At 53.6% G+C, this 12,097-nt stretch overlaps 5 protein-coding genes across 5 annotated transcripts; 4 read left to right on the top strand and 1 right to left on the bottom strand.

The window, feature by feature from the left end:
• Nucleotides 1-431: 431 nt before the first annotated feature.
• VFPPC_14032 (Glc8 protein) lies at nucleotides 432-2,033 on the top strand (the record flags this gene model as incomplete). Its single annotated transcript, XM_018291803.1, has 3 exons — nucleotides 432-498; nucleotides 600-1,297; nucleotides 1,371-2,033. 3 exons carry the CDS (start codon nucleotides 432-434, stop codon nucleotides 2,031-2,033), a joined length of 1,428 nt encoding a protein of 475 aa, XP_018142576.1.
• Nucleotides 2,034-2,327: 294 nt separating this feature from the next.
• On the bottom strand, nucleotides 2,328-2,949 carry VFPPC_14031 (hypothetical protein; the record flags this gene model as incomplete). The annotated part of the gene is made up of 2 exons (XM_018291802.1): nucleotides 2,328-2,521; nucleotides 2,595-2,949. 2 exons carry the CDS (start codon nucleotides 2,947-2,949, stop codon nucleotides 2,328-2,330), a joined length of 549 nt encoding a protein of 182 aa, XP_018142575.1.
• A 31-nt stretch (nucleotides 2,950-2,980) lies between these two features.
• VFPPC_14030 (50S ribosomal protein L27) lies at nucleotides 2,981-3,886 on the top strand (the record flags this gene model as incomplete). The annotated part of the gene is made up of 2 exons (XM_018291801.1): nucleotides 2,981-3,197; nucleotides 3,285-3,886. 2 exons carry the CDS (start codon nucleotides 2,981-2,983, stop codon nucleotides 3,884-3,886), a joined length of 819 nt encoding a protein of 272 aa, XP_018142574.1.
• A 661-nt stretch (nucleotides 3,887-4,547) lies between these two features.
• On the top strand, nucleotides 4,548-7,133 carry VFPPC_14029 (cupin, RmlC-type; the record flags this gene model as incomplete). The annotated part of the gene is made up of 4 exons (XM_018291800.1): nucleotides 4,548-4,977; nucleotides 5,040-5,447; nucleotides 5,509-6,771; nucleotides 6,829-7,133. The coding sequence occupies 4 exons, from the start codon at nucleotides 4,548-4,550 to the stop codon at nucleotides 7,131-7,133; spliced, it is 2,406 nt and encodes an 801-aa protein (XP_018142573.1).
• A 766-nt stretch (nucleotides 7,134-7,899) lies between these two features.
• Nucleotides 7,900-12,075, top strand: VFPPC_06397 (ankyrin repeat protein; the record flags this gene model as incomplete). Its single annotated transcript, XM_018285435.1, has 6 exons — nucleotides 7,900-8,563; nucleotides 8,613-9,949; nucleotides 10,004-10,157; nucleotides 10,203-10,760; nucleotides 10,807-11,048; nucleotides 11,095-12,075. The coding sequence occupies 6 exons, from the start codon at nucleotides 7,900-7,902 to the stop codon at nucleotides 12,073-12,075; spliced, it is 3,936 nt and encodes a 1,311-aa protein (XP_018142572.1).
• Nucleotides 12,076-12,097: the final 22 nt, after the last annotated feature.

The following is a 12,097-nucleotide window of genomic DNA, read 5'->3' as shown; positions in this document are numbered from 1 at the left end:
GCGGTGCCCCGCTTCCATCACCCCACATGTCTCGTTTCCAGCCCAGAACATTTACCTCGTGTGCCCTGTTCCTTTGACAATCCAAGACATCATCGGCACCTCCATCACATCACATCACCTCACATCACCAGAGCTTGCTCATCTCACTTCTACGTCAATCGCCTCCTGCGCCTACACATACCGCAGCTTCACTCTTAACACTGGTCTATCACGAGTACAGCACATATCTCCAAGGCTTACTTCTCCTTCACCTCGTGCGCTGTCGCCTCACGCTCCGAGCTTCGTCCAAGTCACCTGGCGGCGGAGCTTGTACCAGACCACCAGACTTGACGTGGGAACCTGCCATCATACTCCCATCTCTTCAAGAGGCCGCTAGCCGTCACGATAGGGTTGATAAAACACCATTTTCAACTACTAAAGGATCCGTCGCCATGGCTTCAACAGTAGATCGATCTCCAGCGCATTCTCCTCCGGGACATGATGCGAAACGTCCAAGAGGTACGTCGGTGCGGGGTATCACCAAGACGACTTGACCTTTGCTGGCGATATTGCCTGAAGAAATGCCTCACAATGCAGACTAGCTAACTATTTCGACTCAGGAATCTTGAAGCACTCTTCCAGCACCTCTCGTTCTCACACATCCCCGCCGCCGGCCGCGGCCCCATCCACGTCTCCCCCAAAAGGCCGCGAGCGGTCCATGTCGGGCAAGGAGCTCACTCTCGCCAATACGCAAATCAACGCTGGCCATCGACGCTCTTCCTCCTCGGCTACCAGACCTCCCGGCTCGCGCCGCTCCTCAACCCACGATCCCGACGGCCAAGCCGAGTCGTCACAGCGCCTCAAGTGGGACGAGGCCAACCTGTACCTGACGGAACAGGAGCGTACCTCTACTATGAAGATTACTGAACCCAAGACTCCCTATGCGAAACACTACGACCCCGCCGAGGACCCATCAGACGACGAGGATAGTTTGGAGGGTGGTAGTCTTCGGCGTAAAGCTTCAGGTCCGGGCGGTGAGGATGACATTCCGGGCCTTAGCCTGGGCGATCCGGAGGAAGAGATTGCAGAAGCAGACGTTCCGGCGCATGCGCGCCAACCCTCCGAAAAGACGGTTCATGTGGATGATCAAGACGCCACCCCCTCCGCCGAAGAGGAGCTGGTGGGCATCTCCCCAGAGGAACGAGAAAAGCACCGTCAGTTCGAAGCCGCCCGCAAGAAGCACTACGATATGCACAACGTCGCGCAACTCCTTGGCAACCCAGAATCCATCCCGGACGACGAGGAAGACGACCAAGAGGTGCCCCCAATGCCTCCACTGCCGAATGGCTCACATTAAGAGCCGTAGATTGCGAAAGCTGATGAGGCGCAAGTCCAAGGGTGCCGCCAATGTTATTGTTGAAGAGAAGGAACCCGCTCCTGGTGGTTTGTCACCAATTTTGTCGGCAACAGCACGCAGCTTGAGCTGGATGTCGTTGCCGTCGCTGGGCTCGTACGTTTCCTTTGGCGCACAGCCAGAAGAAATCCAGTCCCCAAAGCCTGCAGAGACATCGCCGCCATTACCAACAGCACCGCCATCTTCCCCAACCTTTCTGCGCCGATTATCGTTATCCTCCATACCCAGCGTCATTTCTCTCAACCGCCCACCCGAAGAAGTAGAAGTGTCGCCCAAGACCTCACCGCCAGTACCGGAACCAGCGTCTCCAGGACTAAGCTTCTTGTCACTCCCCTCACTACGCAGCCTCGCCTCTCTAAGTCGCCAAGAAGAAGTCGAAATGCAATCTCCAGATATCGCAATTATCCCGCCGTCGACATCTGGCTCATCTGGATCGGCGCGAAAACGCAACAGGTTACAAAAACGCAGACCTGGAACCAAGAGAAAACGCAACCGGTACCTGATTTACATCTTTCCTATCGTTATTAAGCGCCGACGTATCATGGTGGATGTTGGGACACAGACTGATCCTCTTCCTCCGGTGGATGCATCTCCAAAACGGAGGAGCTTTTTGTTCGGGCTTGGGTTACGAAGTGCCTGAATTAGGGTGAAGCGTGGTGGAACATGACAGATATGTATCTATAGAAGTTATTGGCGTTTTTGCACTCGTTTCGAGTTCCTTTGTATGACGTATTTGGGTGGAAGTAGCTAGCATATATTTCTGAACAACATTCTGTGTGCTCAACGCATGTCATGTCGTTATGTTACCGTGTATACATTCCGTTTATGGCTCACTGCCCAGAGTGACCCTTTCATTATCGTCTTTATTGATTTATGTACCCGTTAAAATGTCTATCATGCCCTCTCCAGTGTATGCATTCACCCTCCAAGTCATCTACAGCAACCCCTTCCGCGCAAGCTCAACCTTTCGCGCCGCCTCACCAGCCTTAAACCCACCCTTCGAAATACACAACCTCTTCCCCTCGCCCAGCTCGAATTTCTCCTCGTTGGCATCCCATGCGCAGGGACAGTGGTGCGGGAAGTGGACGCAGGCAAGGGTATCGGGACAGAGGTATTTATCGCAGTGAGCTAGAAGGAGTCAGCATGACATCGCAACATTTATTTAATTGTACCGGCTCTAGATTTGCCGCATCCAACATACATTGTTCGTATTGTGCTTTGTAGTGTCCTGCGTCGCTGGGGTTATTTTGCGGCTGGTGTTGGTGATGCTGGTGCTGGTGGCCGTCGTCACCGCCGAACATTTGGTCGAAGAAGCCGAACTGTGCGGTGGCCAGGGAGAGGAAGGACATGAATATAATTAAGAGCTGCATCTTGTCGATTTTGCAGAAACTGTTCTTATGGAAAGTTGGTTGAGAGTTGGTCGTGCTGTAGGTAGAGAGGATGAGCTGTCCACATTTCTTATCGATAGGTGCAGCGGGCAGGGGACGGGCTGACTCAGCAGAAAACTCCGACTGGTCATTGCTGGGGGAGCTCTGTGCAATCTTTATCTGGGGCATCTCGACGACCGACGGAGAATCGCACGCCACGATGCGGTTTCTGACGATGCAGCGGCCGTTGCTGACTGCTGCTGCCAATTGCGTTGGCATTGGTAGACCGACTGTTACTGGTGTTGCTTCGAACTGCGCACAATTGGCGAATGTGCTGGCTTTGGGACGACGACACGCCTCGGTCAAGGCACAGGGAGCGTACAAGAAGAAGAGTAAGAGGGGGATTCCCAACAAACTGGGAGCCAAGAGGACGGGAGGTAAGTCATTCACTTCCATTGAAAGGCTGCAATTGACTAGCAACACACCCCAATTGTTCCTGAAAGCAGCTAACACATTCCCATCAGACCAATATGTCATCCCCGGCAACATCATCTACAAACAACGCGGCACGCACTGGTGGCCCGGTGAAAACTGCATCATGGGCCGCGACCACACCATCCACTCCATGGCCACCGGCTACGTCAAATACTACCGCGACCCGTCCCTCCACCCCGACCGCAAATACATCGGCGTCGTCTTCGACAAGGCCGACTCCCTGCCCTACCCGCAGAACGCAGAACGCAAGCGCCGCCTCAACATGACTGCCTTCCCCATCCGAGCAGCGGCCGAAAAGCCGACCCTGTCGCCCTCGGGCATCCCCTTTGAAGTGACTCGCGTGGAGGCTGGCGAGCCGGATCGCCTGCTGAAGCTGCGGTCGGACTACAGCTACCGCGAGGATAACTGGCGCATCGGACGGCTGGTCAAGACGACGGGCCTGCGGACCAAGCGGTTCAGGACGCGGAAGCAGTGGTTCAGGCATCGGCGGTGGAGGAGGGAGAGGGAGCTGGAGGGGCAGAGGAAGGCGGAGAAGATGAGGGCGGAGAGCGGGGAGGTGAAGAGCGTGAAGGTTATTAGTAAGAAGGCTGCGAAGAAGGCGGCCAAGAAGGCTGGTAAGAAGAGTAAATAGAGGGAAGATGGGCTGTGATGGGGGTGTAGGGCCTTGTACTATAGCGATGTGTACTACATTAGACAATTCACTGTGCTGTTTTATTCATAAGACTGATGGTGTGGGTGATGTTGCAACATGTGCACGTTTCGTCTCGAATGGTCAAGTTATGGGTCTTTGGGTCATGGTACTCCGTAGAAATATGGTTATTAACTGGGATGAAAGTGTGATTTTGCTATTTCGTATCACGCACTTCCCTGGTGCATGAGTTCGCCGACCCCAGATCCACTCCAGGGGCTGGCAGCCACTTTAGGAACATTGAAGCGGAGCGCGACTTGGCTGACGGCGCGTCACACTCAACTTCATCTTGGTCGAGTGCATTCACTTCACCACATCGCTTGGCACAAGCCAGGCTCCAGATTCCGACACAGCTTACCTTCAAACGGTCAAGTGTATTAATCACTGAGGCACTTGGCGCACCGCAGCTTTCACCTCCTGGTAGGTTGATTCACCATCAGAGCCTCCCGTTTGAGTCAAGCCCTGGCCGCAATCCACCTCACATCGCAGGACAATGGTCCACCATCTCATCTGGACTCGCGGGTGTTTATAGTCTCTTATTTGCCCATTCGTATTGTCCCTAGACTACAGGTGGTATGCTTTTCGACGTGCCTCGCCCCCCCAAATGGCAGAACCGCAACTGAAGCTGGGGGGTTTTGTGCATCAGCGTCCCGTGCAGGAGGAGGAGGAGCGCGATCCGACGTGGAACGAGGACGCCATCGAAAACTGGTCAAGCAGTACAGATGATGACGAAGAGGAGTCGGGGATGGATGTTGATGAGATTATTCCTCCTCCAGTGGTGAGCGATGTTATTCCGCAGTTTGATGGCAGTGCGGGACCAGCTCAGAGTGAGCCACCAGCACCACCACGAGTGAGGCTTTCGGAACTCGCAAGAATTGTTCAAGAGCAGAAGCGGTGGATGGATGACCACATGAATTCTGGGCGGTTTACACCTACAGGAGAACAGAGCAGCCTGACACCTGTTAGACGGGAGAGTACCGACTCTGATAGCTCGTTGGCTTCCATCCCTGCCATTGCGGCTCAACCCAAGGAGAGTGAGTGAACTTGACCCTGAGCAAGTGTTGTGATTCACTGCACGTGGCTGACTTTATTCAAGCACCTGTTCCGCTGCCACCTACAGTTGCTAATGCTGCGACGGCTGGCACTCCATCAACTCCGGCCCTCGATCCATCAGGACGAGCAAGCCTACCTCCTGCACCTGTCGCAAAGGGTCCTTCTTTTACTCCTACACCTGTTCCGCTCCCGCCAGCAATAGGTCGAAGTGCTTCTGCGTCGTTTGTTAACGGCCACACGATACCGAGCTCAGGACCGCCCAAGGCTAATTTGCCTGACTTGAGAGCGCCACCCTCAAGTGTTGGGAACCAGGACACCTGGCGGAGCGGACCACCGAGCGGGAAGCTATCTGCAAACTCGTTTCAGGCAATTACTGCGGCACTCTCACGGCCGAATATTGCCATGGCAGTGGAGTTTGCTAGTGATGGAAGGCCGTATTCGGTGTATTGTCGTATGTAAATGCCAGTACGGACTGTAACACAGGGACTAAAATTGCTAACTTGGTATTGTAGAACCTGATGGAGAGTTGACCTCAGCGAGAGGAGCGTTAATTCCGGCTGGTTATGAGTTACACGATGACCCTGTTTATCCTTTCATCTGCCCCATACGAAGCTGTCGACGCACACTGAAGACATTGATGGCTCTGGGTGGCCACTTTGGTGCCGGCCATAAGAATCTAACGCTTAACGATAATGGCGATGGCACCCTTTCGCAGGTTGGGACTTACAAAAATCCTGCGGGAAGCTCGCCTGCTATTGTTATATCACAAAATCCTCTATCCGATAAGACTTTAGGTCTTGCTGTTCCCCGTCTTTCAGACACTGAGATGAAAGGGATTGCATATAAGCGTCAGTTCCAAGAACCGGCTGAGCCTGCGGCGATTAAACGCCGTTTCCGGTTGGCGGACCATCTTGGCTTGCATTTTGAAACGTCAAAGCCCGAGGATATGAATGTTTTGACATACGTGGGTCGGATTAACTATCAAGGGCACACCCACCCTGTTCGACCGGACATCAGCGCCATGGCTAAGATGCCCCAGCTGAGGAATTTGCCAACTTCATTTATAGAACATCACCAAGGAACAATGATGGATCACCAGACGTATGCGTGTGCTGTTGCCTACATAACTGGCGTGGAGCTTTCTGGCCCGTTGGCTTGCCATGCAGCCACTGGCTTTCTGGCACGGCTGTCCGAGAAATGCATTGTATTACCACGCCTGGATCAGGAGCAGAGGAACAAGTTTTGCAAGCATCACATCTGTGTAGGATGTGCATACTTATCTCACGCCACGGGTGAACCGGATCATTGTTCACTGAACGTCCAAAGGAGCGAGACACGTGTTGATGATGGACAACCGGTTGGGGTCCGGCCATTATCAGTACGACCGATGCCCGTGGTTCGGTCTTCGCAACCAGCTCCACAGCAGCCACCGCCTGGATCCCTTATCGATTCTCCTAAGGAACAGGATTTGACGCTGGCTAGTCGACGGCCGGTGAGACAAAGTGTCCTGAACCGATTGCAGATGGATAAGGAGAATATTGGAAGTCGAGGACAAGCGCAAGCAGCGTCCCCGAGTTTACGAAGTAGTGCTGAGCCGGAACGTATCGTAGCGAAACGACGAACGCAGACAAAGTCACCGAGTGTGCAACCTAACAAGGAGTCGGGGTCGGAGCGCGTAACAGGCGTGCAGCCGGGGCAGTTTGGGACGCCAGATTATGAGATGGAAGACTGGGAAATTGCGCCTGGTCGTGTAACGAGTGAAGATGCTTCTCGAAGTACGTATTGCACGTTCTGTGACTGTGATAGCTCGCACGAAACTAACCACCTGATAGACGTAGCATATTCCGGCGCGTTTCTTACCTCATCCACACCTATTACTATTTCGCCGGATATTTGCTTCCATGTTCTCACCATACGACCCGGACAGATCTTCAACGTGGATGTAAAAAAGGACAAGATGCAGGTGTTTTCGGTGGCATCAGGTAAAGTGAGAGTTACGACGGGTGGCAAAACGGTGCAGTTGGGTCCCAACGGGGCTTTCCCAGTGCGACCGGGCGAGACATGTATTATCGAGAATAGGGTTTACTTTGAGGCGATGGTTCACTGCACGACGGTGAAGGATTATGAGTTGGCATAGGGTTAGGGACACTTGGGAATCATTTGGGACATGGTAGGGTGCACGAGCATTGCGATCTTTGGCGGCAGACCTGGGTGTTTGATGCATACTGTTATTATGCCTATTTGCACAGGAATTACGGAGTACTGGTCAACTTGGGGCGGATATTTGAATGCAGACTTGAGCGGCTTGGGAATCTATTGTGGCAGTGGGTGCTTTGGCAGTCACATTTGCGAAAGTCTATAGATTCAACAGATGCATTGGCTGTAAATAAATACGACTAAAAGGGAGCCTAAATATATTTGCAATATAAATTGCAGTTTCCGTGGTGGTAGTACCTAGCCCAGGTCACAGGGTTGGAGGCCACGCGCCCCCCATCACGAGCATCACGCGGTGGCGACCACATCTCACATGAGCTCTCTGCACCGCTGCAACAAGGTAGACGGCCGACGAACAGGGCTTACAGCGGGACTCTTTTCAAAATACGATGGACTTGGTTTAAATCACGGGCTATTTGGGGTTGCTTTCGGAGGTGAAATATGCATGAACCAAGGTCGTCGTGGTTAGGGAGGTGATTTGGGGTTCCGCTGTGAGAGTGAAATGGAGGGTCGTGACTTGATGCGTGATGGAGCTGTAGGCAGGTGATGATGAATGGAAGCGAGGTTGTAAGAGTCGGTGATATATTTACTGACATAATTTTAGAGCTTCTTCTCATTATACTTTATTTTGTTTGATTGAATTTTTAAAAACACTCACCTGCGGACTATGAGCATCACACGCAAGCAAAATGCTCTCCCGCTCAGCGACTTCTCCCACCATCGCTCGAGACTCTTCATCTCTCGCCGTCAACCCTGGAAGTCCGCCGAATCTTACCCGTGATGGAGCATCCTTACAATCGCCGCAGCCGTTGTCGCCGCCCTCCCAAACCTCATCTACTTCTGATTCGGACCTCAAACACGAACCACTCGTGCAGAATGATCCGCAGCCGCGCTTCACAATCGACCCCCCCGGCCAACTCACTCATGACAAGACCACGGTGGATATTGTCGCCGTGCCGTGTCCCGGTGGGCATCCGTTACGCAGCTGGAACCGCGATGGGCTTATGAGTCGTTACTACGGCGCGCTGTCCATGAGAGATGCGGAGGTGAAGGATGAGAGTGAGCGGCCGTCACCGTCGTGGGTGAGGCAGGGAATACGACGGGAGGCAGACAAGGCGCGTATATTGCTGTATGAGCATCCTGGCGTGGAGGATGGCACGACGCTGAGCACGCTTGCCGATGCGCTGTTACAGGACTTACAGCATTTGAGGGAGCTGGAGGATCAGGAGAGGCCGGTGGTGTTTATTGGGCATAGTGTTGGGGGGATGGTGGTGAAATTGGCGCTTGTAAAGGCCGGTAGGGATGCGAGGTATGAGAATATCTTGAGGGAGTGTTATGGCATTGCGTTTTTCGGTGAGTTTGAATCTGTTCGACTTGTGTTTATATTGCTAACTGGAATTAGGAACGCCTCACCAGGGGTCCAGTTACTTTTCCATGCCCAGTCTCGCATGTAGTATCCAGTCTTTGCTACAGCTCTCTGCACCGCTGCCCAGTTCTGTAACGGATGACCTGCGCGTGGGCAACAGCTTTCTCATCCATATTGACGAGGACTTCAAAGCAGTATCCAACGACCTGCAGGTATGGACGTTTTACGAAACCATCGACTCGCGTCTCTCGGGGGGAAGCACAAATTCCTCCGACGCTCGGGACGTGTATTTCACGGCGCCCCTGACGTCCATCAAGTCTGCTATCCTGGGGATGCGACAGGAGCGCATCTTCCCCCTGCAGAGCGACCATGCGAACATTGCGTCCTTTGGACGACATAATGTACACACATTGCATTTATTCCTGAAACAGCTGTCTCATCAGATTCACCATGCCGATGTGAATGTTACGGAGGGGGCAGTCACCGGCCCGTGGAAGCTGGGGCTCGATCAGAAGGTTAATGTCGAGGTTCATGGGTTCTTTGACGATCCGCCGGTGAGCCAGCACCAGGAAGGGGAGGAGAATGAGTGTCCGACCGTGCGGGCGTGGAGCACGAGATTACCGCTGAGGGAGTTTCTGAATAAAGGGCCTGATGAGTGTTTGAGTGAGCGGTTGAACGAGGTGGAGGGGAGTCCGGACGAGGGCAGGTTTCTGAGGCATCGCGGCAGGACGTCCCTCATGTCGAAGAGCAATGCTGCGCCTACGCCTTTACCCGTCACGGCGCCGGATCCATTGACGGTCAAGAACGCCCTCGGCATACAGGATACGTTGTCTAGTGCTGGGTTTATAACGTCCCCTGCGTCGCCGGTATTTCGACCTGTTGATTCTCATAGACAGGTGCCGCATTCTGCACCGGTGACTACGCCCCTTGGTCCAATTACGCCGCCCTCACGCGCACTATCACCAAAGTCGAGTCCTATGCGTCATGCGTCGCCGTTGGTACGTGCCGATTTCGAACAAGACCTCGCGGTTGATCGACTCTCGCCACCGCTCCGCGGCCGCATGGGTCGCTCTATAAGCCGTTCGTTTAGTCTGGGCAGCGACGGATCTCGCTTCGAGTATAGAGATTTTCCGCCGTTTTCGCAGCGCAGTCGTAGCGCGATGGGAGACGTTCTTGGCAGTGATGGCGAGGATCTCGAGTCGCCGAGGCTGCCGGACGCGGTGGTGGCTATCCGACGGGCAGTCAAGGATGAGAAGGGGGTGAGTGAGACGGTTATCGTGGATGAGGTGCCCATGGCGTTTGTGAAGCCGGATGTGAAGAGTAGGAAGTTTGTGTGGGTGCATGTGCCGTTTAATAATCCGACTTGGGTCAAGGTGAGTCTAATGTGCGTTGCGGAAAATGAGTATATTTTGACTGATGTTTCGCAGAGTGTGCTGCAGACGCTCGAGGTGTCGTATAAGAAGGATTATTCGTCGTTATACGGGCAGGACTTTTGGATGACGAAGCATACGAGGGGGAGGCATGCGCAGCATTATGCGTATTATGCGAAACCGGGATGCTACTTTTCTGCTCCTAGGACTTGTAAGTTGATTAATGTTGTGATATAAACGGGTGCTGATGTGGTAGTGTCTCCGCGAAACCGGTCTGTTGGACACCAGTCGCTATCTCCGCCTATTCGAAGCGCCGATTCTACATATACATGCTTATTTCTGCCATATCTGCACTTTGACTCGTACAAGCGCCTGATTCGACGCCGGGATACTATCATCCAACGACTCTCTCAGGGCAGAGCGCATCCCGTTCCGGAAGTGGTTGCGAAGTCGGACTCACTGGAGCTTCAAGTCGTCTGGGAGTATCTCGGGCACGATCCACCCATTAATTGTCGTCGTACACTCGATCAGTATAGGTACCCGTCTTTGCGTGATACACGGTCGCGCGATGACGATCAGATGCTGTACAAGCTCACCAAGGAACGAACGCCTGCTATTGACCCCAAGGGGTTTGTGCTCAGCAAGCAAGGCTCGAGTAATGTGGCTGCTTCTGAGAGTGGTGGGAGTGAGCGCAGTTCGGGGAGTAGTTGGAGGGAACGACTTTTGGGGCGAGATCCTGGCGATGAGGAGGACAGGGTGTTGAATGGGAATGTTTTGATGGTGGACCAGTTGTGGCTGTGGGTGATTCAGTCTCGTGAGTTTCCTGATCTTTTAAGTTGTTGAGATGCTAATATTTCTAGATACGGTGATATCTTTCTTCCCTAAACGGGAGAGTGACCCCATTGAAGGACCGTTGTATCAGCAGGCCGATCTGCGAGATAGTATCTTCAACGAAGTCAATGTTGATCTCACACGGCAGTGCGAGAATGCGCTTGATCTAGCTGCCCTTGCTGCCCTACACGCAATCAGCGTGCTGCTCGATCGATCATCGCACCCAGATCTCGAAGTATTCCGAATCTTTGAAGAAGCCATCAGCGTGCTTGTAAGTCCACCGCCCTCCCTCAAGACAGTCAGTACTAACCGTCCAGACCGAACGCCTGACCTCATCACTCAAAGAATTCCGCTCAGAAGGCTTTCGCGACAAAGCATTCGACTATGAGCCCGTCGAAAACGGCGCCCGCAACATCCGCAAGCGCCACAAGGAAGAAGGTCAACGCGCCGAACGCGAAAACCGCGACAACACATCCGCACTCCTTGAACTGCGCGACATTGAAGACGAGCTGCAGACACTGTTACACCTCTTTGAAAGGCAGTCCAAAGTAATTATATCAATGCACTCCATCTACAATCGCCCGGAACTGCGTGAACAAACCGTCAATGGACGCTCCTTTCTCTCCGAAGCGCTGAAACGCCTCCGCGAATACGCACAGCAAGCGAATGAAATGATTCAACGTGTACGGTCTACACGGGACGACTACGACAAACTACTGCAAATGGTCCAGCGGCAAGCCCAAGTCGACGAGGTCCGTCTGAGCAGACTGCATGCTGATCTGGCTAGCGCCCAGTCGCGCAGCGTCATGATCTTCACGACCTTTACGGTGATTTTCCTGCCGCTGACCTTCTTCACGGGTCTGTTTGGGATGAATACCCAGGAATGGGGCGGCGAGAATAACCTGTCCCTGAAAACGATAGGGTCTATTGCCCTTCCTTCTAGTGCGTTTTTGGTGCTTGCGAGTCTGGTGATTGCGTTTAGTACGAGTGCTCGTCGGTTCTTCAGGTGGTTGGACAAGCGGTATAGACATGTCGCGCGGTGGATGTACTTTGAGGTTTGTGCGCCCGTGGTCATCAAGGCGGTTGATTTGGGGGGCAGGATGAGGTGGCGGAGGGGTGGGGAGGAGAGGGAGGGCACGAGGAGGAGGAGGAGGTTGGAGACGGAGGCGAGTGATTTCTGGGAGAGGAATCGGCCAGAGAGGGATAGGGGGTATAGGATTCCGGTGGTGAATAGGCGGAGGGTTTGGGTTGGTGAGACGGGGACGGTGAGTGGGAGGGAGAGGAAGAGCAAGGGCTGATGGATGTGCATGGAGCGAGCGT

This window comes from Pochonia chlamydosporia, chromosome 5 (genome assembly GCF_001653235.2).
Source record: "Pochonia chlamydosporia 170 chromosome 5, whole genome shotgun sequence".
Lineage (NCBI taxonomy): Eukaryota > Fungi > Ascomycota > Sordariomycetes > Hypocreales > Clavicipitaceae > Pochonia > Pochonia chlamydosporia.
The sequence above is the reverse complement of the archived record's forward strand: the minus strand, read 5'-3'. Positions and strand labels throughout refer to the sequence as shown.